This window comes from Rhopalosiphum padi, chromosome 1, assembly GCF_020882245.1.
Source record: "Rhopalosiphum padi isolate XX-2018 chromosome 1, ASM2088224v1, whole genome shotgun sequence".
In the NCBI taxonomy this organism is placed as follows: domain Eukaryota; kingdom Metazoa; phylum Arthropoda; class Insecta; order Hemiptera; family Aphididae; genus Rhopalosiphum; species Rhopalosiphum padi.
Genome location: NC_083597.1, coordinates 4,869,607 through 4,896,974, shown reverse-complemented (window position 1 = coordinate 4,896,974; position 27,368 = coordinate 4,869,607). Strand labels below are relative to the sequence as shown.

General features: G+C 28.0%; 1 protein-coding gene across 1 annotated transcript in view; it reads left to right on the top strand.

Annotated features, from left to right (window-relative positions):
• LOC132917234 (Kv channel-interacting protein 4) overlaps window positions 1-27,368 on the top strand; it is a 45,408-nt gene that overhangs the window by 4,005 nt on the left and 14,035 nt on the right. Inside the window, exon 2 of the mRNA XM_060977874.1 lies at window positions 2,048-2,532. Coding sequence (XP_060833857.1) covers window positions 2,356-2,532 — 177 coding nt within the window. The 5' untranslated portion in view covers window positions 2,048-2,355. The remainder of the gene's footprint in view (window positions 1-2,047; window positions 2,533-27,368) is intronic.

Below are 27,368 nucleotides of genomic sequence, written 5' to 3'. Positions count from 1 at the left end.
AAAATATATTTTTAAATTCAAGTTTAATTTAGGTTTACACGGTTATAATATGTATTTAATTCGACGAGCACATCCTTTTTAATCTATTGTTTGAGAGTACTATAATAGTGATTATAAGAGAAGAATTTTTTCTTTTAAGTACTCACGAATCAATTTGGTTATGTCCAAGGCCTTATACTTACGCTGTTCGGCGATATGATTTTACAAGATAATTTATTTTATTACTGATTAATTGAACCTTTATAATTTAATTTCAACGAGTCATGACGTGCAGATGATGTAGCTAGCCGTGTAAATTTTTCTCGTCATAAAATCTACAAAGCGTTAAAACGTACTGTAATTTTTAAACGTTTTTAGTTATTTCGAACTGCCTTCGATCGCCAACGGGCTTAGTTGACGTAATATTGGTATATGCGAATTAAACGCCGTTGTCGAGGCATTATATTTTGCATATTCAATAGGGTCGGATAGGATCGGATCTATACCGGACGGATTTTAACAGGTTTTTTTTATTTTTAATATCTTTTCGTTCACTCATATTAGGGAGTTTTTGCACAACGTTGGCTTAACATTACAGTAAAAATAATGTTCGGTTAAATCATACGTTAATATTTTTGTAATAATAAAAATCACTTCATTTTTTGTATGATCGGTTAGGAGGTGAGAAATATTTATCAAATTAAAAATGTCTTATTAATTAAATTTGATAACCGATTAGGATAAACCGATTACGATCACTATTTAACGTAACGTTAAATCGAGGGTCGGCAATCCAAGGCCAGCGAAGTAATTTGACGTGGTCCACAAAAAGATGTTAAATTACCGCGATATTTCAATAATATTTTAAATTGTCCACAATTTAGTTCTATTTACTTAATAAATTATCAATATGTATGTATATATAAATAAAAACAAATTGTTTTTTTATATAACGCAGTTATTCAAAATCTGATTATTTTGGAATTTTGAAATATTCTTAATAACCATATTTTCGAATTATTGAGATTTTTTTACTACAGAAGGAGTTGTGTTGTGGAGATACAAGATTTTGTTTTTCAAATGAGACTCTTTATTTTTTACTATTTACAGTAGTAAATTATTTAGCAGATAATTTTTCTAAACATTTTGATCTATCAAAATCAAAATGTAAATGAGTAGTTTTGAGTTATTTGTTCCGTGGGTACTAAGGATAATAGTTTCATGATCATATGTTTGGAAGAAATGGGAACTATATGATGATTTCATTATTGTATTAATTAATATTAATCTATCCGATGTCTATATATCTACAGACATTTATTATAATTTGTAATAATGGTCTATGGATAAAATACTATACTATAAGAAATACTTTAGTAACATCTATTTTATATTTTTGTAAAATCATTCTTAAGGACTAAAATTATCTTTAGTAAAAACATTTTTAAAACTGCGAAGTAACTCATTTGAATTTTGAATTAACCGTTTAAAATTTTTTGAAAAAGTTATTTTCAAATAATTTACAGAGGAAATGGGGATTCTTGTGTTTGAAAAATAAATAAAAGTTTGTACCACAACAGGACACATCTAGTACCTACCAAAAAATCTTAATAATTAGAAAATAAAATCTACACGTATTTAAAAACTTCAGAAATCAGAATTTGAACGAAATTATTATTAATGAAAAAAATCGAGGGGGAGAGCTCACGACGAATCACTCTGGATATAACGTATACGGTATTTAATCGTTTGTGCACGTGCGAGTATACTGCCGAGTGTTTCCGCGCATTAATATTTGGTCCTCGATGATGAAAATTCGAAAAAAAATATTGCCCCCGCGGTTAAAAAGGTTACCAACCGCTGCGTTAAATTATAAATAAAAAAAAATCGATTATTATATTAAAAATCGTAAACAAATAACCGTAAACACGATTTTTCCGGGAGCACATATTACGCGCATGCACAGACACGTTTTGGCAGGCGAATTTTAGTGTTAACGGGCCGTTTTACGCGGATGCGAAAACTCGTCAGTATAATGTAATAATATTGCACGTTCGTCGCGTTTCAGGTGACTCGGAGGCCATCGAAATATTGAATCGTGCGACGACACAATTGGGCGGTGGCCGCCGCCGCCGATCGGACACCGGTCGTCCGTGTCGTGGACGATGACGTGCCGGGACGACTGGTGCACCGGGGCGGACCATCATCGGGTGGCCAGTGCGCGTGCAGATAGCGTGCGACGACCGGCAGGACAGCGTAAACAGCAACCACCCAGCCGTGTGGGGCAACACGAGCCGTCGCAGCAACAGCTGACGGGACAGCGGCGGCAGCAACTGCAGCAGCAACGGCGGTGAACGATTGGGGGGCCACCGTGCAATGGCGACGCCCCCCGACAGCCCGATCATCGAAGAGGCGACGCTAATCGAGCTCGAGGAACAGCTGAACAACACGTCTGCGTTTCCGCACCCCAGGCCCGTCGCCCTAGAGGACCTGTGCCGGCAGACCAAGTTCACCAGACAAGAGATCCGCATCATGTACAGGGGATTTAAACAGGTCGGTGTCGATTTCATACATTTTATTTTTAGTAATTAATCGCGTCCGAAATTCGTTTCGACCCACGTGGTGGGTCACACCCGACCATTCCGCTCCGCCGTCTAAATCACCTAAACGAATTGCCCGCCAGACGATTTTTTAATTTAAACTTTTTTTAATATAAGCACTACCGGCGGATCGATTGCTATAATACACCGTTATGATATAATAATATATAACGGCTAGCTCGGTTGAAACGAAATCGTTTTAATGACATCGGTTTTTTTTTTCGTATAAGATTATTTAAAAATTAAAATAATAAATGCGAACGGAAAAATCCACGTCTCGGGCGGAATATCGGACGTGTAACTTTTTGTGGAAGACACTGGGCGTAACGTCCCGAATTCATTATAATTGCACTACCCGCCAGCACACGGCCATAATAACATAAGAAGATATTAATTATACGCGTGTACGAATGTGTGTATAATAATATTTACATCTCAATGCACAATACTTTTGGTACAAACGAAAAGCGCAATATTATTTCGCGTTTACAACGAGACGTATAATACGAGTATGGAAATTTAGATTTACGATTAAGTCAAGTGTATTATAAAAGTTTCTACGAGGCGTAGTCGTTTTAAACATATCTTATGTTTGAATGTTTCGAAACAGTTGTTAAAAATACTGTTTGTTATAATATAAATAATGAGAATGTTTCCGTGTAATCAAGAACGGGTTCAGTTTTTTTTCTGCAGTTATTAAATTATTTGGTTTTCTTTACTCGCGGTTGTTCCTTAAAGATTTAGCGATTACTCTACAATAAACTTAACAAAAAAATTGTTTATGAGTGTACGCTTTTATTCGTGAAATAAAATTAACGCCGACTATGTCTTAAAACGAGTATATAATCTACGCATTTGTTCAGTTTGATATTAATGTAATAAAAGTTTGAAGTAGGTTATGCAATTATAGAAGTTGTAGATGTAGCACGTCTACGAGTATCTATTCATAATATTAAAGTTGTCAATCGAGTAGGTATCGATATAGTATTGTTGATTTATTTATAACGTATCATGGCATGTGGGTATAGGACATACTGGGTACGATAATAAATAATGCATTTATCCACAATGTGATCATTTTATAATCACTTTCAATAAATGCCCAGTCTAATGCTAAAAAGTATGTTAAATTTGTATCCTTAACGCGGAGGGCTTCTTTAATGAAATGTTTCACTCGACACTATATATTACTATCCCCTACCAACCCATACACTTATTGCATTATATCCAGTGGATATTGTGTGAATATATTATTGAGTTAGGTATCACGATTTTATTAGTGTGCATATAGTATATAAAAAGAAAAACCAATTACTGAACGTAAAGTAAAAAAATAAATAATAATAATAATAGCATCTTTTTGTGATGTCATCAATTGAGTTATTTTTTAAAAGAAATATTTATAATTTTAATTAATGGTTATTATATTTCACGGTACATGTGATTTTTATTTTACTCGGGTTTATTTTACACATAGATATTGTAATTTTTCGATGATATTCGCTTGAAAACAAAAGTGGCCGACTAAACTCGAACATCATTGGACGACGTGTCGGTTCATTAATAAGCTTAATTAGCGGTCATGACAGTTACTCTTATATACTGTTTCACTATGCGAGTGTTTAGTACTAATGATGTTTAATCAAGTAGGTGTACGTCATTCATTTTCACTTTTAAGTGTATAGGGTGTTGTTGTAAGGAAGAGAGGGGGAACTGCCCTCGTCATTTTTCACTGGTAGGTAGGTGTTAAGTCGTGGTATTCACATGGGAAAACTATGATGTTACAAATGTCTGAGTTATTTTCTGTCAAAAGAACCTATAGATTCCAATTCTTATTTTCTGGTGTACTGTTAAGTTTGTTCTTTCTAAAGAAAAAAAAGGAAAACGAGAAAAAGAGTTACTACGTGGAAAATAATAGAACATTTTTAACAAGAGAAAAAAGATATAGCCGACTGAAAATGACCTTTAGTTGAGTAATTAACATTTTAATGCTGGAAGAATTTCATTTGAAATAACTTTAGGATCGTTGTACGTTTGTTCTTAGATAGTTACAAAGTGAAACAGTCGTAATAGCTTATAATACTAATTTTTAGTGATTATTATTAGATTAACAATTTAAAATGTATAACAAATACGCGTAGTAGTTTGTTTTTTTTTTTGAAATTAATAAAAGCATTTTCGTTAGAATATAAACTTAACTTAATTTTAGAATTAGTCATGTTTTAAATATATATTAATTGATTTAATATAGTTTGGTTAATGGTAACCATAAATTAGTCATATTTAATTAAACCAGAGCTTTATATTTCATTATTTTGGTATTTATTAATACTTTGATTTTGTTTAGTATAATATTACCACCACACTTATATCTTAGGTTTAAATTTCATGCATTTGTAGTTTTCTTGCAATCATTATTATTATTTTTTTAATTGTGAAAGCACTAAAATAATAACAATGAAAAACATAACAAAATACTAATAATATTAAAAACGTTGTACACAATAGTTGTATTATTCGTTTTTGTACACTATGATATTTATAAATTAAAAGCTGCTTTTAATCCATGTACAGATTATATAAGTCAATACGTTTTTTGATTAAATATTACGCACTTCTATTCAATGCTGTATTATTATAACTACTATACTGTGGGTTATGTTAATCTTTGCTATACACTACATTCATTCGTATATTATTTAATTTTGGAGTTTACAAATATTATAATTAATAGTTAATAACTCAGCTTACATGAAATCTTATATTTATTAAATTAATTTTGGTTTTAGGCTAATATTTTTTTGTCGTCGCTTAATACTTCTAAGTTTATTATTTTTTTTTTTTTTTGATTCCAAATATAAAATACATTGATATTATTAAGGAACACAACTAATTACTAATGCGGTTTTTAATGTAGTTTAACATTCTTCGATATAGAATATTATATTTAATGGACTTTTTTCCTGATTTTGATCGTGTTATTTTTATAATAAAATATAAACGTGATACCTACGTATGTACCCATATGTTCATATTAATCTTGAAATTTTCATAGTATAACACACCCTTAAGATTTCTTATTTTGTGTACACTGAAAATATGTACAACTGACAGGTAAACATAATATATATTCATAAATCATGAAAACAACTCGGGTATACCATTGTGTAAAGAATAAGAATAAATATGTTTAAGTAATAAAGTGTGCGAGATACATTGCCATAACTTAAACTAACAATATTTTCTAATAATTTGTTCATGTATTTTTCGTGATGTTTGAAATAAATATATATATATATTTTGAACGATGATGACATGTAATACTGTACCACCTGTATATTTGTTTAGTGACACAAAATACGGTACATACAATTTTTTTGGAACTCCAGGTATACATATACCTATACAACTCAAATGTAATTTCACTTCTATAGAATGTTGTTTAGAATAAATGTAATAGATACATTCAATGAACGTTTTGTGAAGTGATTCATTATGATAAATGTACATTTTTTTTTTGTTGCGATGGGGTAATATAGTTTCCATTAACCCATCCGACTAATCGGACATAATTAATGAATTGCCTTATACATTTCTGCGTGTATATCAGTACTTTTTAGATATATAGATAATAAACTTTATATGTGAGTACGTGACTATACATAATGAGTAGGGTCGGGCATTTGTATGACTTTTTTTTGTGTACCCTTAAACATTACTGTCCTAGTGCAAAATTTCAATCATGCCACATTGAGAGCGGCTTTTCATATCAAAATATTATTTTTACTATGCCCATAATAATATTAATGTATTATTGAATAGGTATATAAAATACTTGATAGCTGCTATAATACGTTACAATAATATACGAAACACAGTAAAATAGAAAATAGAAAAATGTAATATTTTATACTTTAACATATCCACATGGTTCAGTCTGTGTTTTTTTGTATCCTAAAAATGTTTATAGTAATTATATAGTATCTACTATATACACTATTATCTTTTTTTTTTTATTAATAATGAATTTCACATTGTTATTTTTGGAATTTTTAAATATATTTTTAATTTTTTGTGATTATTGTATTACTTAAAGAGTTTTTTGCAGATGCAAACTTCTGTTTTTGAAGTTAGAATCCTCTTTTTATACTGTTTATTATTTGTTGGATATTTTTTTTGTTGAAAATGTGCCTAATTCAAAATTTAAAAGACTAGTTTTTCAAGTAAAATAGTTCGTTTTAAGGATAATAGTCCTAAAATGCCTAAAATGGTCTTATAAAAATATAAAATAGATGCAATATTATTAATATTGTTATTAGTAATAAATTATTATCCTTGATCTATTTTTATAAATTATAAATTTCGATGGATTAATTATTAAAATGTTTAAATTACCATAGCTCTCATATCTTCCAAACACGTTATGTTTTTATTCTTATACATTATACATTATTATTATTTATTCTTATACATTTATTCTTATTCTTTTGAATCTTATAACTATACACATAGTTATAAGATTCAAAAAATACTTATTCGAAATTTGATTTAGATATGTTGTCATTTTCAGAAAACTTATTCATTAAATAACTTACATTAGAAAAGAAGGATCTTATAATATTACCACTGGTCACTCCTTAAATAGGTAGTGCATCAAATCTTAATAGTTTGAAAATAGGGTATTAAGAATATTTAAAAAATTCAATACTTAGATTTTAAAAAACTACTTTATAGCAGAAAAAATGTGTTGATTATACTAGGTGAATTATTCTGTAATAGTATTTATGTAATATTATATTTCGATTACCTTTGTTTGTATATTAAAGAATGTATACTATACATATACGAAATACAGATAAAATAGTTATGCAGTTGCTAAAAACTTTTATAAATACAATTAATTAAAGATTAATAGATTTGAAAATAATGCTTGCTTAAACTTAAATTATTGATATTATGCGATATCGGGAAAATCACGTTACATTCATAATAATATTATGACGTGGTGTAGCTAAAAAGCCTATCCTGAACGCCGCGAGATTATAATTTTTAAATTAAAATATATTTATATTTAACTTAATTTTAAAATTTTTATTTTGTTTTGTATTTGTATTTTTACGTAAAATGTATTTTTTTTGTTTTGATTAGTATCGTTATATTTTTGTAATTACATAATATAATCGATATCCCATATTGTTTTAAAACGAAATTGTTCAAACTTTAATGTAATAAGTGAAACAGAACAACAATATATCGAATTATATCTATCATATTTATCTTTTACACATGAGGCATGGCAAAATTTATTTTGTAAAAAAAAAATTTTATCTTTAAAATTGTAGTATAGGACTCAACTTAAAATACAAACTGAAGAGTATAACTATTTATATGATTTTATCGAATTTTATATTTATTTTATTCTCATTGGAATGCGGATATGTGTAATTAAATACCGAAAATTATCTATTCTAATATTATAAGTTAAAATAATTTTTTTTATTAGTTATTAACTCATGTTTTAATTTTATTAATCTGGAGTTGATTGTAACGATAAACGTGAGAAATTTAACGATGAAAATCTTGGTGGGCTCAAAGTGGCGTCCACTTAACATTGTATAATTCAAATATTTTAGTATAGATTTAATACTCAGTACCAACATCAAAAAGTCCTTCAAACTATATCTTTATCATTATAAATCATACGGAAATTTTAAACGTTATGCATATTTTTAGGTAATTTGGCATAATTTTAGAACTTTAAATTATTAAAAATTATAGAATCAAGTAAATAATAAGATACAAGTAATATATACCAATATTGTTTAATATTTGTTAATCGTTAAAATTTAAATAATAGGCAGTTGAGATAAAAATAAATATAATTTTAAGTAAATTCAAAATAGTTACACTAAATTTTTGTTATTTAAATATATAATTCAACGAAATTCAAAAATTTAATAATTATATATATTGTTCGTGTCATTATTTCGAATTAAAAAATGTAACTTTATTTCTATACAGTGTAATTTTGTGACCTGAATGTAAATTACAAATACTGACTGATTTCTAATTATTGTTCGGGGTTATTGTAAACTGTAATTGCTGAAGGGACGAACGCTTTCATTTAAATGACACGTTTCACCACAGTTGCCAGTTATGATTACATAAACGCGTTAATTTTTTTTTGTTTTATTTAAAAATGTTTGTGATTTTATTACGATAGGCACGATCTGGATTTGCTGATTCAATAATAAACAATACATTCGTGATTCACGTTGGGGTTTTAGGATTCGTATTTTATTCAAATATAAACAAAAGTAAATAAATATAAAAACACATTTGCTAAAATAATAGAATAATGATAATTGCTGTATAATTTAATGAGTGTTACACGTTGGTGCAAATCAGTGATCAGTGGAACTTGTTAATGGATATTTCGAAAAGTGGATAAATCTAAAACCGAAAGAGGGCCGATTATCGTATTTCCGATCGGATGTCCGTCATGTGAACCATAGATTCCACAGGGGGCGACCTGACGTTCAATATATATTGTAACGACAGCTATTTGACGTATATTGACGGAACGTTGAAAAATGATACTTCCTATTATCTCTGCGACCCGCGATCATTAATAGATAAATGTTCTTTTGCTACACTTTGCGATTGGATGTGTTTGATCCCACTTCTATTGTTTTTGGAATTTTCAAATGCTAACTGGCTTGGCCACTCATGAGACCCAATATGTGACATCCAACTCGTTAACTTGCCATTGTGTTTAATTTTGAAAATATAATAATCATCTCTTTTCGTGCCTAAGCTATTTCACAAACCATTGAGTTCTTTATTAACGTACGTTTTGAACCATAATATAATATTATGCAGAAAAAACAAATTTTCCGTTTAATATAATGATTGATTAACATAATATTATATTGAAGACTTGTTGTTGATATGATTAGAAATTGTTTTAGCGCTGATATTTTCTTTTAAAACCGTATTGAAAAATCAAAAAAAAAAATTAAGTTTTTATTATAAAATTATACAACAATATTTATTTTCATTAAATCTTTTCATTTATTTATTATTATAGTATATAAAACATTAAGCGTTTTGATGAACATTATATTTTAATATATATAATTTTTGAATCAAATTTTATATATTTACATATATATTCCAAATTAATAAAGTTTAATATTAATTGACATTTAGTCAATCTTTCTTTTAGTTCGGTTTACAACTATGTTCATTTTTTTTTCTTAATAATTATAGACAATGAAGTCTTTTTAAGAATTATATTTGTAATTAAAAAATATGAGCTAGTATGGTACTTGGTAGAAATTATTTTACTGCTATAACAAGATCAATCAATTGTCAATTTTATTATCGAATAATTAAAAAGTAAAAAAAAGTAAATAATAACAACTGGAAAATAAACACGATTGTTTTTAAAAAGGGGGTGAAAAGTATTGATTAGACTTCAGAGCTGTGTTTACTATCAGTGTTATTTTATACTCAATATAAAATTTAATAATAAATACATTTTGTACCTATAAATAATTTTTAGGTACGTTTCGTGAAATAATGACGTAATCAGTTCAATAAATTTAAATAAAGAAATAATGTAATAGATAATCTAATAATGTATGGACTGTAAAATATAATTTTTATACTTATACAATAAATTTAATGTACCTATATGAGTATGAGTAAGTACAAATTTAATAATAGAATTGTACATATTTTTATTACATTTTTGTTTTTGTGTGTATCTGTGAAAATATTAACTTAATTGCATATTTTCGATTGCGGAGTCATTAGCATTTGAGATTATCATTTATAATATAATTTAGCTCTTAAAATATATACTATTAAACTTGTTGTAAGTTTGTCATAAGTATGATTGAGAGAAAAATTAATTCTTAAAACCTAAATTAATTTTTAAACTATTTATATTATTTAGATATATATTTACTATTCATATTAAATTAGTAAAAAACTATTAATACACAAATCTAAATTATTAAATATAAATATTATAAGTTTAAAATCCAAAGTTGATATTATGTAACTTAATGACGATCGACGCATTGAACAACACATTTTGTTTGATATTGATTTAATTTAAGCTTAAAAACTACGAGAAGCGTTAACATGGTCTCTTGTTTTTGTTATCATTACTTTTTTTCGCGCGTTAATGTAATTTGATCAAAGGGACTACTGGCGTCTGGCGTGACCCAATAAATTGAAATATTACGTCCAATGGGAATCACATTAAAAAGTATAATGCGCACTTAACACGTGAACGAAGCACACGAACAGTTTCTGGCATTTTTTAACCACCTGCGCAGTGCACCTCACGCCATTTGATGATTTTATGCAAATTAGGAGGGCAGTATAATAATAAACTTTCCCTTCCAACGCCTTTATAATACTAGACAGATATTGATTTTTCATTTTTATTTTATCATAGCATAATATGTAATGTACAATTACTTAAAGATAGAGAAACAAGAAAATAATAGTTTACTAATCTTCTCCAAAACCTAGAGAAGATATTATAGTGTATTGGTGGAATTTTTTTACATTTACGCATTTCTCTCTAAGGGGCACTCAATTTATGAAAGGTCACCTGAAAAATATTATTTTTTTTAAATTTAAATTTTTAGATCCCAGATTTGGAATAATGAGTTAATTTTTACGGATTTGACAAAACACTTTTTGGAGCAGTGAAAAATTCAAAAAGTTTATAGCTATATTCCCCATTATTATAAATTGAACATAGATAATAATTTTAAGATAACATATTTCAAACTAGTTTGAAAAATTACAATGAAAACAATAATATACACAGGCAAGCATGTAGATATTTAACCAAGTCAAATATGTTTGTGTAATGTTTTCTGTAAAGCTCTGCTGATTTGTTGAAGGCAATGGTTTTTTAAATAATTTTAGAGTATAAAATACAAAAAATATTAACAAAATGGTATTATTTTCTTCTCATACAATAAATTATTTTTATTATATGCTGGGATGGTTTTTTTTTTAAATATTTAATAGTGATACCCATAAAAAAAACATTTTGTTCTGGGCGATGTAAAAGTTTAATAATTTGGATATGGGCAATGAGTTAAGCTAGTATTCGCATACATACATACATACATTCCAATATAATACAGATACTTAAAAATGAAGTTTGATTTTAAAATATACTGAAATTAAATGTAAATATATGGTTTGGTTATAAGACGTTATATATACTGTATTTTATGATATAGATCTTATGGTAAAATCATAAACAGTTACCATAGTTGTAGTCTGTATAATCTGTGCAGTTACTACGGTAATATCAGAAAATGGTTGTTTTTATTGTTGAAATTAATCTGTGTTTATGTATATATATATATTATATACGAACACAATCATCGTTTTCTTTCATTTTGTATAAAGTGGAAAAACATGTTTGTAGTACCACTACCACGCTTAAGTATTTAAATCATTGGAATTTATTGGTGTAATATTTCAACGGACTACTAACGATTAAAAGTCTTGACATGCTAAATAGTATCGTTTTATTTTTATCTTGGGGAAATCCTGTCTTAAATCCGACATTTTAGAATAGATAGATCAAATTTAAATAAGCGAAAGTCAAATATATTTATTTTTGATAATGTTAATTGATGTATTGTTTAAAATATTAAAATTTATTTTTAGCTAAAGGTGCTAACCTAATTCTTGTTAAAGGAGGTATAATCACAAGTTTATTTTTATTTTTCTGGTTCCAATTCTAGATGGATATAATGTTCTTAAACATAATACCCACTTGTTTTTGTTGCTTTGAGTTGTTTGTGAAATATTTTATTATTCAGTAAAATTCCAGCATAGAAAACCAAAATACATAAGCAGCTTTACTTTCTTATGATTTGATTTAGTCAAGTATTATGGCTACTCACTAGATAAAAAAAAAGGACGAGATTAAAAGTTTAATTTTTCCTTCTTAGGTTTTCGTTAATGTCAGAATTTTGTAAAGGAACAATATAATGTGCTCCGTTATCACAATAGGTCTGAAATTCTTACCCTTATCCGTCAGTTTTTAGTTTGCCAGACCTTTACTGTTGTGTAGTAAATTAAAAATATAGCTCACTTAATTTACACACCCTATGCAGTTGAAGATTACAATGTGCTCTTTTGAATTCTTTACATAAAAATATCAAATAAGATTTTTTATTTTTTTTATTTATTGAGATGTATAAATATTAAATATAATATTTAAATAACTGTTCTATATTTATAGTTATATACATAAAATATATAATATCAGACTTTTTGTATACTGAATACTGATAATATATTTTTTCGCTCGATATGAAATTTTTTCATATCTGATTGAATCGAACCTATTTAAAAACAGACATATATAAAACAAACAGATAAAACATTAATATTCAAACTGACCATCTAGAAAAGACAGTAGAAAATCCGAATGATCAACCATAAAGGTCCATCGGAAAAATAAATTCTCGTTTATTCGAGACCCAATTCTAATATTATTGTATGGAAGTCAAACCCAGAGGCTATTCAAAGATATTTATGGCTTTTTGAGAGTACAACGTTGGTTATGGAGTAGACGAAGGAAAGCCTTTATTTGCTATGTCAGGCATCGCATAAAATTCTATGTGATTAAAATTAATGACTTTATTTTTTTAGTTAACCAATAAAATTGTCATACTTTTTTTTTCATTTATTAGCATAGTATAGGTATATATATTTTATATTATAGATGTAATTAAAAATTGGTATATTTTTTTTTAAGTCTAAATAAAAATGTATTACTATTATATGAATTATATATATTTTTAATAAAAATATTATTTCTTTTAACTACACTACGGACATAATTACACTAGAAAAAATAAATTTATCTTTTCTCAGTATATTATTATAATGAATATTAATATATATTTAATATGTTTAATTTGTAGATAATATTAATTCTTTGAGAATCATTAATAACTATACTTTTTCCCCTTAATTTAGTATGTGTGTTGTCGTTTTATGTTGGACGTAAATATGTGATCCGTATAATATTACTAGAGAAATGATAACATGGAGATTAAAAATAATAGGTAAAACGTGTGGTTTTCTATAGGTAATATTAAGAATTTTAGATTTGAATAAATGTAATGATAGTAAAAAAAAATTGTTTTAAATAACGTTGTTGATATTAGTCGTGGTGGTTATGGATCTTAGCTATAACGATGTTGTTATTGCAAAATAGGGTGAAACTATAGGTCATACATTTTTTGGCTAGGTATTATAAAATCTGTGGATCTCAAAAATGACATTTATAATCGACATAATATAGGTTTTTATTTGTATAGGCATTGTTATATTTTTCAAATTATTTTAAATATCATATAATATTTTATATTTACCTAAAATAGTTTCATTAATATAAATACCTATTTACCGTGTACTACTATATTATTTATTAGTGCCTTATTATCGATGTAGGTAGTTAATATGGACTTGGGGTAATAGATAACCCTATTAAGTAATAAATTTGGTATAACCATGTACGTATAATATGTCATAACTCATAAATACACATTGAATCGTATAAATTACATTTTTGCAACACGAATATTAACATTATAACCAATAATATTTTTAAATTTATATTCAATCGATTATTATTAATTAGGTTTGTGTGTATTACAGTTACCGATAAATATGAAATTATTCCAAATGTAACGTATTTTTTTATTACCACAATGCGGTAAATCTTTTATAATGTTGACATCGATTGCGAATCATAAAAAATGTATAATAATGAGAAGTCGGATCAAAGCATTTTATTTATGCAGTGATAAACAAAAAAAAAAATATATACGCATAAAGTATAACAAGATACAGTAAACAACACTACAAACATAAATTGAAAATACATATATTTTCAACTTTAAAAACTATTTTTACCACTGGGGTAACCTTTGAACAATAATGATATTTGTATCCAAACTTATGCTTATAGATAACTGTAAAAACTTTTTTAGGAGTAAAAATTCAAAGTAACCGATTAACGAATAGATACGGAAATCCAAATAATTCAAAAATCTTCTTCTGATTTATGTTCCAAACCCTTAGGTATCTCATTACTACGAAAATAATAAAACGTTTTGTCTAGGACGTGACATGTTATTGCAGGTTTTACGCTTTACAATAATGCAGGTAGTCAATCAAAGCGTTCTAACATTTTTCTAACGTAATATGATTAGATCCCCTATTCTATTGTTTAAATTTACGATATCTGATGACCTTAAAAAATACAGTTCAATCGTCTAACATTATTCATACAGTATTCGATGGTCTTTTTATTATAACGAAGTTTCATGGAATGTTATTGCAAAATAGAAATTTATATAATATTAAATTTTTATAATTTGGACTAGGATTTCTATAATTTGCTACTTTTGTTTTTCTTTAGCCTTAATTAATTGGTTGTTAACTTACTACACAACTTGGCTCGTTGTGAATTGGGTAAAATAATTTTTTTTGCTTATTTTTTTCAAAAAACGTCATTTAATGTTTATATTTTTGCGAACTACTTAGAAAAAACGAAATCACCATTTTTTTTTCATTTAAAAAAATATTACTATTCATCGGGTCTGGTAAAAATTTTGGTCAAATTTAATAGAATATTAAAAGAAGTTCCAGCCTGTATAAATTTATTATAATGGGTTTAATTCACAGATTATTATTTTTTGAAAAATCAATATAATATTATACTGTAACTAACGTATGTAATAATAATAATAATATGTGATAACTGATTAATAATATTATTATTTTTATTTAAAAAAATATACATTTTACCACTTTTTATTGCATATTAATCCTAGCCATAATTATTTAACTGTTTTTACGGCTATCTAGATAATAAGAAAACCATTATAATTTGCAAGTCGTATACCGTTCACAATAATTATGTGATTTAAATACATAACAAGTAATTTCGTATGAATTTATATGTTATATTTTTAAGTCATAATTAATTCAAATTTATTTCATTCAACCCATTAATGACCTGAACTGAATCATTGTGCTAATTTTGAGTACAAAATATAAAAGAAAAAAATATTTGTATGCATAAGTATTAAGATCTATAAGAATTTATATTCTAATTTTCGTTGGTTTTATCAAAATACTATTAATATTTATGTACATAAATACATAATGTATATATTTCTAAGTACTTAGCCGATCCCGCATGAATTTGCCAACTCTCTCGGATGCTTTTTATATTTCAATACTCAAAACTATCATTTAATTTAATTTTTATTTTTATTATGTATAAAGTTATTGGTTGCCTAAACAATTAAAAGACACATGATGTACATTGTACATGCAAAGTATATATTATATTGCATAATATAATATAATAATGTTGATTTTTTAGTTAAGTATAACTGTAGATGTCAACTCCTTTATTTTATTCATACTTTATGAATTACTTATATATATAGCCATTATACTATTGTCTTACTATTGTGATTTTAAAATTTTTAATTTTTTTAACGATACATTAAAATGATTTACTATAAACTAGGCTAATTACTGCCAATAGAATTAATCAAGTATTTTCAAGTCATCCAGTCTAAAAGTATAACATAACTATTATTCATTATCATAGAATATTAATAATTAATACACAAGTACAATATCTTGGGTACAATATTATAAGCTCTTGAAAGTTTTATTTAAGAAAAGATTAAGTATTACATATAACAGTCAATAAATTTACATTTAAAATAACGAATATTTAAAAAATAAATATATCGTGTAATTTATTTATCGATTGTTATGTTAAATTAATTGTAACTTGCTTATTTTGTCATTGTAATCCTTAAATAAACAATTCAAAATTATTTATAGGTACAAAAGTAACTTTAACAGAACTATATTTTATTAAATACAACCAAACACACTTGTATTCAAAATTTAATAAGAAAGTCTCATATTTTCAATCATTATTATAATAGTCTTAAATTGTAAATTCTCTACTATTCAGTATTCTGTATAATATTTAATGTACATATTTATCTACTATTCTTTTTTAAAATTTTTGGAATACTGTAGTTTTTAGGTTTGGTTTGAATTTATTTAAAACAAAACCTCCTTAGACATCATTAATCTCTATATTCGTATATTGATAAAATTTAAAATATATTGAAATATTAGTGAACTATAACTTTTAGGTGAAGTATTTTATTTCAAAAAACAAAACTTCATAAATATTAATGATGGCCAATGAGGGAGGAAATTTACTACCATCTCCGTAGCCATTATACCTCTGGAATAAATATACGAGTATAAAACTCCGATACGAATTCGAAGAACGAACGCATTTGGATAAAATAAGTGGAAGAGAAAAAACATTCCATAATCGATTGAAATAAAGTATAAAAATCATAAATATCGTTAAGTACCTATGTATATTCTTCTTGATAATGTACCTACTCCATAAGTCTGAAAAGACTTGCATAAATATTAATCTTGGTGTCGAGCACCAAAACTAATATTATCATTGTATTCATGGCCGTTATTGTAATTTTATATACCACTTTATTGTAGTAAAGTGAACATGTTATACCTAATACATGTAGTCATGTAGGAAACGTAAAGAAAGTCATATTTTTTGTTGTTCAGTCCAACGAACACTTTTATGTTTAGGCACATTGTGTATATTGTGTACGTGTTATACTACGAGTAAAAATAGAAAATACGGAACAACGTGATCGTCAATAAATAAATGCGATAAAAATAAAAAATAAAAGTTACGATAAATATTAATTTGACTTACGAAAAACAAATATTGAAAGGGATGAGTTGAAATGGTTTTATTTTGAAAATCATTCTTTGACATTTTAACTAATATGTTTAATTAATAAATGTACGCATCAATGAAAATAATAAATAAATATATATTTAAATTAAAGTATAATAGCTGAACAACGCAGACCGCGAATTTAAAAGAGAGCATTTTTTTTTTACACACGATTAGTTATCATGACGTGTCATCATTTATGGAGCACACGCGTTAAATACAGGATTTATGTCAAGCCGATTATTTGTATTGTAAGGTACCGACAGCATGTAAAACTGTCAGGCGTTCTTGTCACACGCGTGGACTGATGGCTGGGATTCTGTATTGATTGTTACTTTGGATTTTTCTCTGTTCCGAGAGGACTACGGAGTGCCGAGCACTGCGAATCAATCGAAATACTCGGGCAAACAAATAAAACGTTGAAAGTAAATCAAGTCGAACGGACCAAGTTAAACGGTGCTATTGCCCCCACAAATATTTATAAAGGATCCCTGTCTTGATACTTCCGATCTAAAACAATTCACAATACGCGTCTTTCAGTTAAGTTGTATTTAAAAAAAAAAACAGATAGTTTTTGTTTATTGGACATTACTTTTACCATTCTCAAGACCCATTTTCAGCGTTGTCGAAGAGATATTAGGCTTACCCGAACAAACGTAGATACGTTAAAACACTAAAAACCACCCAAAGTATATAATATCAAGCGAAGATATAAAAATGCAAATTATTTTATTGCACACATGCCAAAATTCCTTTTACAATAATGTTAATAAATGCTATATAACTTACCTATTCGGGTGATCTTACTTGAAATGAGAGTTTCTTATTACATAGGTACAAAATATACTATACATGATAATTCACTTAGCCTCCTCATACCTTTTTTTAAATATATTCACTGAATAATTTACAGTAAATTAGTGGTGGGGTGGGGGGGAGTTTATTTGAAAAATAGAAGTTGGTATTGCCTCGGGACACTCAATGAGTAGAACAAAAAAATCTCAATCATTTAAAAAATCTAAAAATTAGAATTTGAATAGATTCATCATTAAATAAAAAAAATGGGAACAAGTATGAATAATTTTGTATAATAATATATTATTTATTTCATGAAAAAATGTATAGATAGTCGTTAATGTAAATAACGGTTGATCAAAAAACTATTTTGTTTGACGTTATAATCTGATATTTATTTATTTGAACATATACTTTTTTTTTTACTGAACAATAATAATATTATTTTGTATGGTAATTATATAAAAAAAATGAAACGTTGATTGAGAGATCGCGATGTTTTTCTTTTCGAATAAAAGTAGTGATAGCCTCCTAGGTAGAGGCCACCTCTTCTGGGTTATATATACGAATGTACAATCATTTATCAAACGCATTGCCGTTTCTTGTCAAATAGATGTCGGCGTTTTGAACATCACTGATGATGGAAATTTAAACTCAGAATCGTAAAATCCCAAAGTAAATACGATTAAATTACCACTATTTTCTTCGCTACCTATTCATCTTGAATACACATATCTCCTAATATCCTGTCAAAGTTTCTGGTGTTTATGAATTTAAAGTTTAAGTATTAATGAAATAAAATTAAACAAATTATTTCATTGTTATAAAATACAATTTGTGTTACACTAATATAAACTACTAAGTTTTTGAGTGATTTATTAATAATCTAGTTCTACAGTTACCGACTATAATGTGTTTAATTTAAAAATAACTAACTACATTGTTTCGATAATTAATTTATATAATCATTTTTCATTTTTCTATACATGCATTGATTATTAATTAATACATTTATATATTTTAATGACAATTTTATGTGCATACGAGCCAACATATTCACGTAATGATGTATACTAAATGAAGAACTTAATTAAATTTGTTTTTTAATTTTTTTTGTATAGATTTAATGTAATTTTTCGATATTTAAGTTCAAATAGGTCAAATTTTAGTTTAAGGTGTAATATTTATGGTAAAAAAAATAATTAAATTTTCAATTAGAATCGTTGGTCTATTTAGAGGTATCTAAATATTTAAATAAAAATAAATGTACTTATAATTTTAAAATTTTTCTCACGCATATATATTTATCATATATTCATATATAATTATATAATATAATGTATTGAGACATATGTCAACTGTCAAGTGTTAAGATGGACATTAATTATAAAGCAATACCTACAGCGTTTTAGTTGGTGATTAATTTATCTGCTTTGTTTATAAACTATCTTATACTGTGTAGTAGGTACAGAAGAAACTATGCATTACAGAACTATGTAAATTACTTTTTAATGATCAATTAAATTATTTTCTCATATATCAATACTTACGTCATAAACGGCTCAAAGGATACTTTCCAGATGGTCTTAAACATTCCAACGATAATCTATCTTTTCATAGACTGTGATCTAAATAATATATTGGTTATATTTTTACATTTAACAGAATAAATTTTAAATATATAAACATCAAACTAAAATGTACTACTAAACTGTAGCCTAGCTGTAGGTACTTTGTTGTTATTTACCGAGTCTTATACTGAAAATGTGAATTCGTCAAATAACTTTAGGTACACAAGCAGTTAGAATTTTACTTATCGTGTGTGTGAATACCATTTCAATATAAATTTACTGATATAGTTCAATTTATATTATTAAGCAATTGACGTTAACAATTTAATACATAATTTACTTTAAAAGTTGTATTTAAGATATTATAATATAAAAACATAACTACTATTAATATAAAAATTATCTTTTTCTTGTAAATATGATTTTTTTCGTAATAATCTAAACAAATAATTTATATGAAATAATAGATTAATTCCTTAGTATTTAATAATCATCTATAAATAGCTACCTAGTTTAGTTTATTTACATGTAAGTAAAATAAAATATATTACATAGGTATACTATATGAAAACATTTTAAGCGAAAACAGTAAATAATTTATTTCTTAAAATTTTTCAAATTATTTTTTATGAACTTACACGGTTAACTATAAATGAAACATAATTTCTAATTCCTTTGTTCCATTTCAAAACTTTTGCGAAACATTTACACAAAACGCCAGTGCTTACGATCATTATCTAAGACGTAGAAATGGAGCGCACGGTCTTGTGCAGTTGAAACTTGAACGTAAAACATTTACTTATGTAGGATGATAAAAGGGAGGGGAGTTAAAAACAAAAGTTTGTATGTCAGAGATATAAACCTGAAAAATTCAATAATCTAACAAGGATTTGCTTGGTAAATATTATTGGTATTATTTCAATGCTGTTCAAAGACGAATGTTATTAACTTGTATACGTTATTTACTCGTATTTACAAACCGCATTTACAATTAATATGCATGTGCATGTACAGTTAATATATAAAATTAAATAATGAGATGAGATAACATATAATTTACAATTTATAATTTTGAATGTACTTTAAAGTAGTGTTAAAAATCTCTTCATATGGATAGTGTATTAGATACGATTGTTGAACCTTACTATGTTAAACCCAAGTGACTAGCTCTCGTGTGAAATGGACGCAATTCGGGAATAATAATAGTCGCCATGATATTCACGATTGTATTTTAAACAAGATACTGATTAACATTAATTTAATATGCGGAAAAAATAAACCTCAAGTCAGATTTACATTAAATTAAAAATAATTAGAGTTTTTTTTTAATTGCTTTTATTTACAATGTTATATTATTATTATTATTATTCGCCGTATTTTAAATCTCATTCGTTTAAGCGCATCGTACCGAATAATCGAAAAGCTGCAAAGTAGACGCGTACCGCAGACAAAATGTATTATTCTAGTTCTCATTTTCTCTCTAACAGATCACCCCTTTACGCAGTCACGCAGCTGCTGATTAGACGTAACTCGCAAAAACTGTCGAACTATACAACAATAATGTATATTATATTGAGTATTGTTTACGTTATTTTAATGACACATGATTAATACGATGTTATTGGACATAAAAAGATGACATTTTCGCGTATTGGTAGAGGGTAAATGTAGATTCCGATAAATACATAGTTGTCGAGACTCCTGTTTTGGAACAAGTTATAAATCAATGACTGAAAAAAGAAGTATATGCAATATTCGTGTAGAAATTCTCATTTTAATATTGTGCTTCGGTAGTTTGTGTCATAATATTGTTTATTTTACAAAGTTGTACATAACTTTTATATCTACATGCCTGTATACCTACTCGAAGTGTTATACGTGTGACGGCACGTAGAGATGGCAACGGATTTCCTTTAAAATCACTTTAAATTACTTACCTCCGACATCATTAATAGCTTAAGTTTTTAATAAACCCACGGAAAATGTGTTCAATTTTTAATTGGTGTTGGTTTAGTAACGTGGAGTTATTACAACCGATTATTTTAATCGAATCGAGATAAACAAAGTGGGTACCTAGTTTTTAGTTTAGAGTTTAATTTTTAATATTGTGTGTTGAATTACAAGTTATTTATGTACCAAGGAATAATTATAAATGGGAAATTTATATTATTAAAACCAACAACGAGCTGTTATAAAAAAAATAGGTATTATTAGTGTGAAAATTTGATAAAACTTCTTGTTAATTAAATATTTTTATCCTATACGCACACATATTTATAGATTTAAGTATTTAAGGGGTTTATTAACTTGATATATATATGTGTGTATGTACAATGAAAGCAAATTTAATTAACGACGAGTGTATCGATAAACAATTTATAGGGTTTAGTCATATTTTAAGGTCGCTGATAGCAATCATTATTACTGTACCCGCAGTAGTATAGTAGATAAAATGATACTAAATGTATTTAGTTAACCGAACTTAATCAAATAGACCGTAAGTTTCGTAGTTATATAGTATTTTAACGTTTCAATCCATTATGTAGTGTATTTGCATGCATTTGTTTATCATATATTTGTTTAGCCACTCAAAACACAGATATTGTTATAATTGGGCGAAATTAAAGTTTTTTTTATAATGTTTTTACTCGAGAACGTATATCAATTTATTGTTGTACAGATGTATGTTATCGGAAAAAGTGTTTTTTTTTTTTTATTTATTTTGAAAATAACAATTTCCAGTACAACTATTCTAAAACTCAATAACTCGTTGTAATTTTCAACAAGAAGTTTCCATATTATAATGTGTTTTTTTGAATTTCGTATTTTATATACAATGTGATTGGATAAGTAAACAAATATGTACTTAATTGAATGAAAATTGAACACAATAGAAAACGGTACGATAATTAAACGGAAAGTTGCTTACAACACCGTCAGCTGCAGCGGTGGAAAATTTTAAAATTAATTTAGAAGAATTGTCTAGCTATAATAAACTATTCAAAATTAATAATAATAGTCGGTAAATGTATTAATTTTATTTATTCGGTGGTTGTTCGAGCATTTACAGCAGAAGTTTACTTAAGGGATAAGGGAGTTGAGTATTATTTTTTAATGATAAGGTTTTGAAATGTTCTTTACTAAAATGTACACCAAACAACGTTAGTATTTTGTAAATTTGCGGCTAACTCATTACTGGGGGGTTTTTTGAATGATGTATTTTTTTTGTTGGCAGCGTACGAACAGTTAAACGACCGTCGTTGACGCACCGAGAGATTGAGCGAGGCTAACGCGCGGCAGTCGACGTCGTCGATGTATGATGCATTATGTGATATGTATAATATTATTACGTTTTTCGTAACTGCTATAATAATATTAAATACGTTTGTGTTGTTCGTTTTTGTAAATCGTTTTCGAGACTGGTATGGATGGTCGTCAACGAATGATTTTGAGTATAACTGATATTTTGTTTAATATTAAAATCTACCTATAATAGTGATTTGTAAGAGTGCATTACGCGATGACGAAAACAATGGGAAAATTCGAAGTAGCAGCTGTCAAAAATGTGTATTTAATATAAATATATATATGTGGCCCTATAGGCACTTTTTACTCGTTTCGTACTGAAAGCAATCTTTTGTCTTCTCGTGTTGTCCCAACCATTTTTAGATGTATTTCGAGAGCAATGTTTACTCTGTTTACAATGTTTGCTTTAGTTGTTACTGATTTTATATTTATTTGCTTCGTTAACGTTTAATTGACTGTAAACGTTCAGATTTCTCGAAAACTTTTAAAAATTACAAACTTATTTACAAAATATGGCGTGTTTATTGCAATGTTGTTCTATTGACTGGCCTTAACTCAATCGTTCGCTCTGTTTTTTTTTATTATTATTTAATTCTAGCCAATTAAAATGTTATTAAAAAAAGGAAAATAATAATAATAATAATACACGTGTTGTAGGTCCTAAACGGCTTAAACACAGCAGGAGTCCTCATCCCAAGTGAGAATCCTCACTGGTTAATAACTTAATTTTCATCACGATTTTATAATACCGACAAAGCTAATAAATTATAAATTTTCTCTTATGAGAACTTCCAAATAGAGTACCACATTATTTATGTTTCGTTCGGTATAAGTTGGACAAGGTTGTGGTATGGGCGTGTTTTGTCGTACCAACTCGCGCCTATATAACGTGTACCGGATATAGTGTCGTAGTTATCTGAATAGGCGAGGAACTTGTCTTCGAGTTCGGTTTTTGCGTCGCGCGCTTAATGTGTTTGAGTTTGAGTCAGTTATTGCGTGTCGCGCATCGAATACGCGATATTATATTATGTCCGTCGATATTATGGGCGTGATTGTTCGGATACAACGTCGACGACAATAATATATCGGGGGGGGAAATAAAATAAAAAATGTAAAAAGAAAAATCGATTTTTTTTTTGCTTTTATTTTATTCATTTTTGTTTTTTTTTTTGTACACAATAACGTCGACGAATTGAATATTGTTCTCTTAGCGTTCTCCGACTACGCAAATATATATGAATAACGGACGGCGGACGAAGTAGGAGAGTCGGAATCGGGATGCTAAAAAACGGATAACGACGGCGCGTGCATAGACATAATTCGAGAATATTGTAACTCGTCGTGTTTTAAATATTTTTTAGCGATGTAACTGTTGTTTCGCTTAAGACCGTGTTTTCAGACATTTATTTTGGTTTGCGTTTAAATCGACTGTACTCTACAATATAATAACGAACGACGACGGCGGCGACGAACGTCTATAACGAATTCGATAATGTGTAAACTGCGTAACAATAATATCATAAACCCATAATGTCGAATGATTCATCTGACTTGTGTTGTTTTTACAAAGTTTTTCGGATGTATAGGTATTTCACGACGAATACAAATATACCGACCACGTTTCAAAACCCGTTTTAGACTTCTCGTCCTAGTCCGGAAGACGGTAGGCACCTACGGAGGTATACCGAATCGCATGCCGCGTTATATTATAATATATTAATATGATAATCGCGTTGTGCGCGTTTATCGGCAAGTCCGTGACGTCGTTTACCGGGTGGAATGTGTGGTGATCGTACACACTGTACGTATATATATATCATAATATGCTCTTTCCCACCGACCCAAAACCCACACATGTATACACACACTCACCGACATATACTCACACGCACATACATATATATGCATACGCACACGTACAACAATCGATGAGTTCCGGTGACGTCACGGACGCGCGTTTTCTTCTCAACCCCTTCCGCGTGCCCAACCCGCACACCCGACTGCAACCCCTCGAGCCGCGCAGTCGCTACCACCCCCTCGGCGTATAGGTCGAGTCAGACGAACGGCGGACGGTTATGACATCATATACACGGAAAGCCGCTGCTCCGAACTAATCCAAAATCTCCGGCTTCGAGGGCGGCCAATTGAATCTGACACCGTCGGCGCTAGTGAGCGTGTGTGTGTGTTCGGCGGAATTGGATTTTCCACTATAGTCTGTTTGCGGGCGGCGGCGGCGGCACCTGTGGAAAGCTGATAATACGGCAGATTATTATCACCGTCGGTTTAGGGGGATTTTTTTCTCCCCCGATTTCTGACATTCGTCTAAAATATGTACGTGTATAATAATATTTTATTATTATTATCTCTGACAACGACGTGCAATGATGATGGTCACCAGCTGTGTGAATATTAGGTATATCTAGCCACTATACCCCTAATAGGTATCACTTCAGAAATTGCAAAAACCACTCGTTCCGTTTTTCTTTTGTATTATATTATATACATAATATATCGCGATAAAATTAGTTCGTTAAGGGCGGAAATGATGTCGAGAGGGGGGAGGGTGAACGATTGTCACGGTGGATGAATATGAGTTTTATTTTGTTTCGAAACGACAATATATCAGTGAGCAAGACTATGCGATATTATTGTATTCATTCGCGGTCTTTACTGTTTGTTTGTTTGTTTATTTATTTATTTTTTTTTTGTTTTCGGTATTTCCGTTATAGTCATTAGATAATAATATATTTTTCTGCGGGGAAAACGAGTAAAAAATGATACTTTTGTCCCGCTCGGAAACACACCACCTTTACCCGCTCTCTCAGATTACGTTTATGGCGGTGAACGAGAAAACAATGTTTATTCGGGACGTTGTGGAGACGCTGCCATAACGCCTTTTCTACATATATCTAACGCTGTCGTTGGCCGCAGGACACGAAAAATACATATACAGGACAAACACGACAAGAGAAACGTATACGCTGTAATGACTACCCCGGGGGAAAAACATTGAAAGATAAAATTTCCAAAGGAAAATATACTTCCAGGGAAAATGTAGGATCTAAAATGGAAAACATTTGACGAAAATAAAGGAATAAATACCCATTCATAGCAAACGAATTTATGTATAAAAAAAATTGTGTGCACAATTTGATAGAAAGTAATGCGTTCGGATCCATCGTTTTAATTACCACCAAAATGTTTTTCCATCACTTATGATAATTGGCCAATGTCATTAATGTCACGCTTTGAAATAATTCAATTTATTCGTTAATTAACACGAATGACTACAATTAGTATAATGTTTACATCGTGTTTTGCGAGTTCATCATTTTTGAATAAATAACTCACATGTTATTACTTATTAGTTTTACGTTTATATATATATAAAAACCATATAATAATATTAAAAAAATGAATTCAAGAGGGAAACATGTGAAAGAAAATTATATAAACATGATGAACTCAATTTGAATTATTTATAACTACGCGTTTTATTGTTAATTTAATTTGTATTTCATTTAAAAGCAATTGGTATGCAACTACAAAATTATTCAATTATTTTGAATTTCCATTCGTATTTTTTTTCGTGTTATACTCTAAGACCTAACAATTATGATCCACTGGAGATTGAATTTTTAGTGAATTATGTGTTTTTAATATTTTGGTTTATTTAAATTTTTTTTTAAATAATATATCAAATTGTGATGCAATGGTTTTTAAATTTATTTATATTTTGACATTGAATTAAAATTTTATGTTGTAATATAGAGTTTGAGTGAAACGAAAATGTATTGGTTTATAATGATGGGTGTGTGTGTTTTTAATAAAAAAGCTCTGTTCTTGAACGTTGAGAGATTTTTCTGGTGGAAAATTGGATCTTGTTTGTATTTTGGGTGGTCAAAAGTTGGAAATTTTCAGTCATTTTTAAAAATAAACATAAAGAAAAACTATTTAAGAGAAATAAAATTGATTTTGTCTTATTGCTGTAATAGTGTAATAAAAAAATGAAAATCGTAGAGACTTGTAGTTTTCAATAAATGTTTATAGGGATACGAATTTTCTAGGTATAATATAATTTAAAAAAAAATAAATGTCTTTCTTTTTTTACTATTATATAAAGACATTTGTAAATGTTGACTTTTTTCATTTTTTTCGATTTGGGTATGATACAATTTTTAAAAACAAAGTACCTACAATGATTTTAATTCAAAGTTCCCTAAAAGTTTG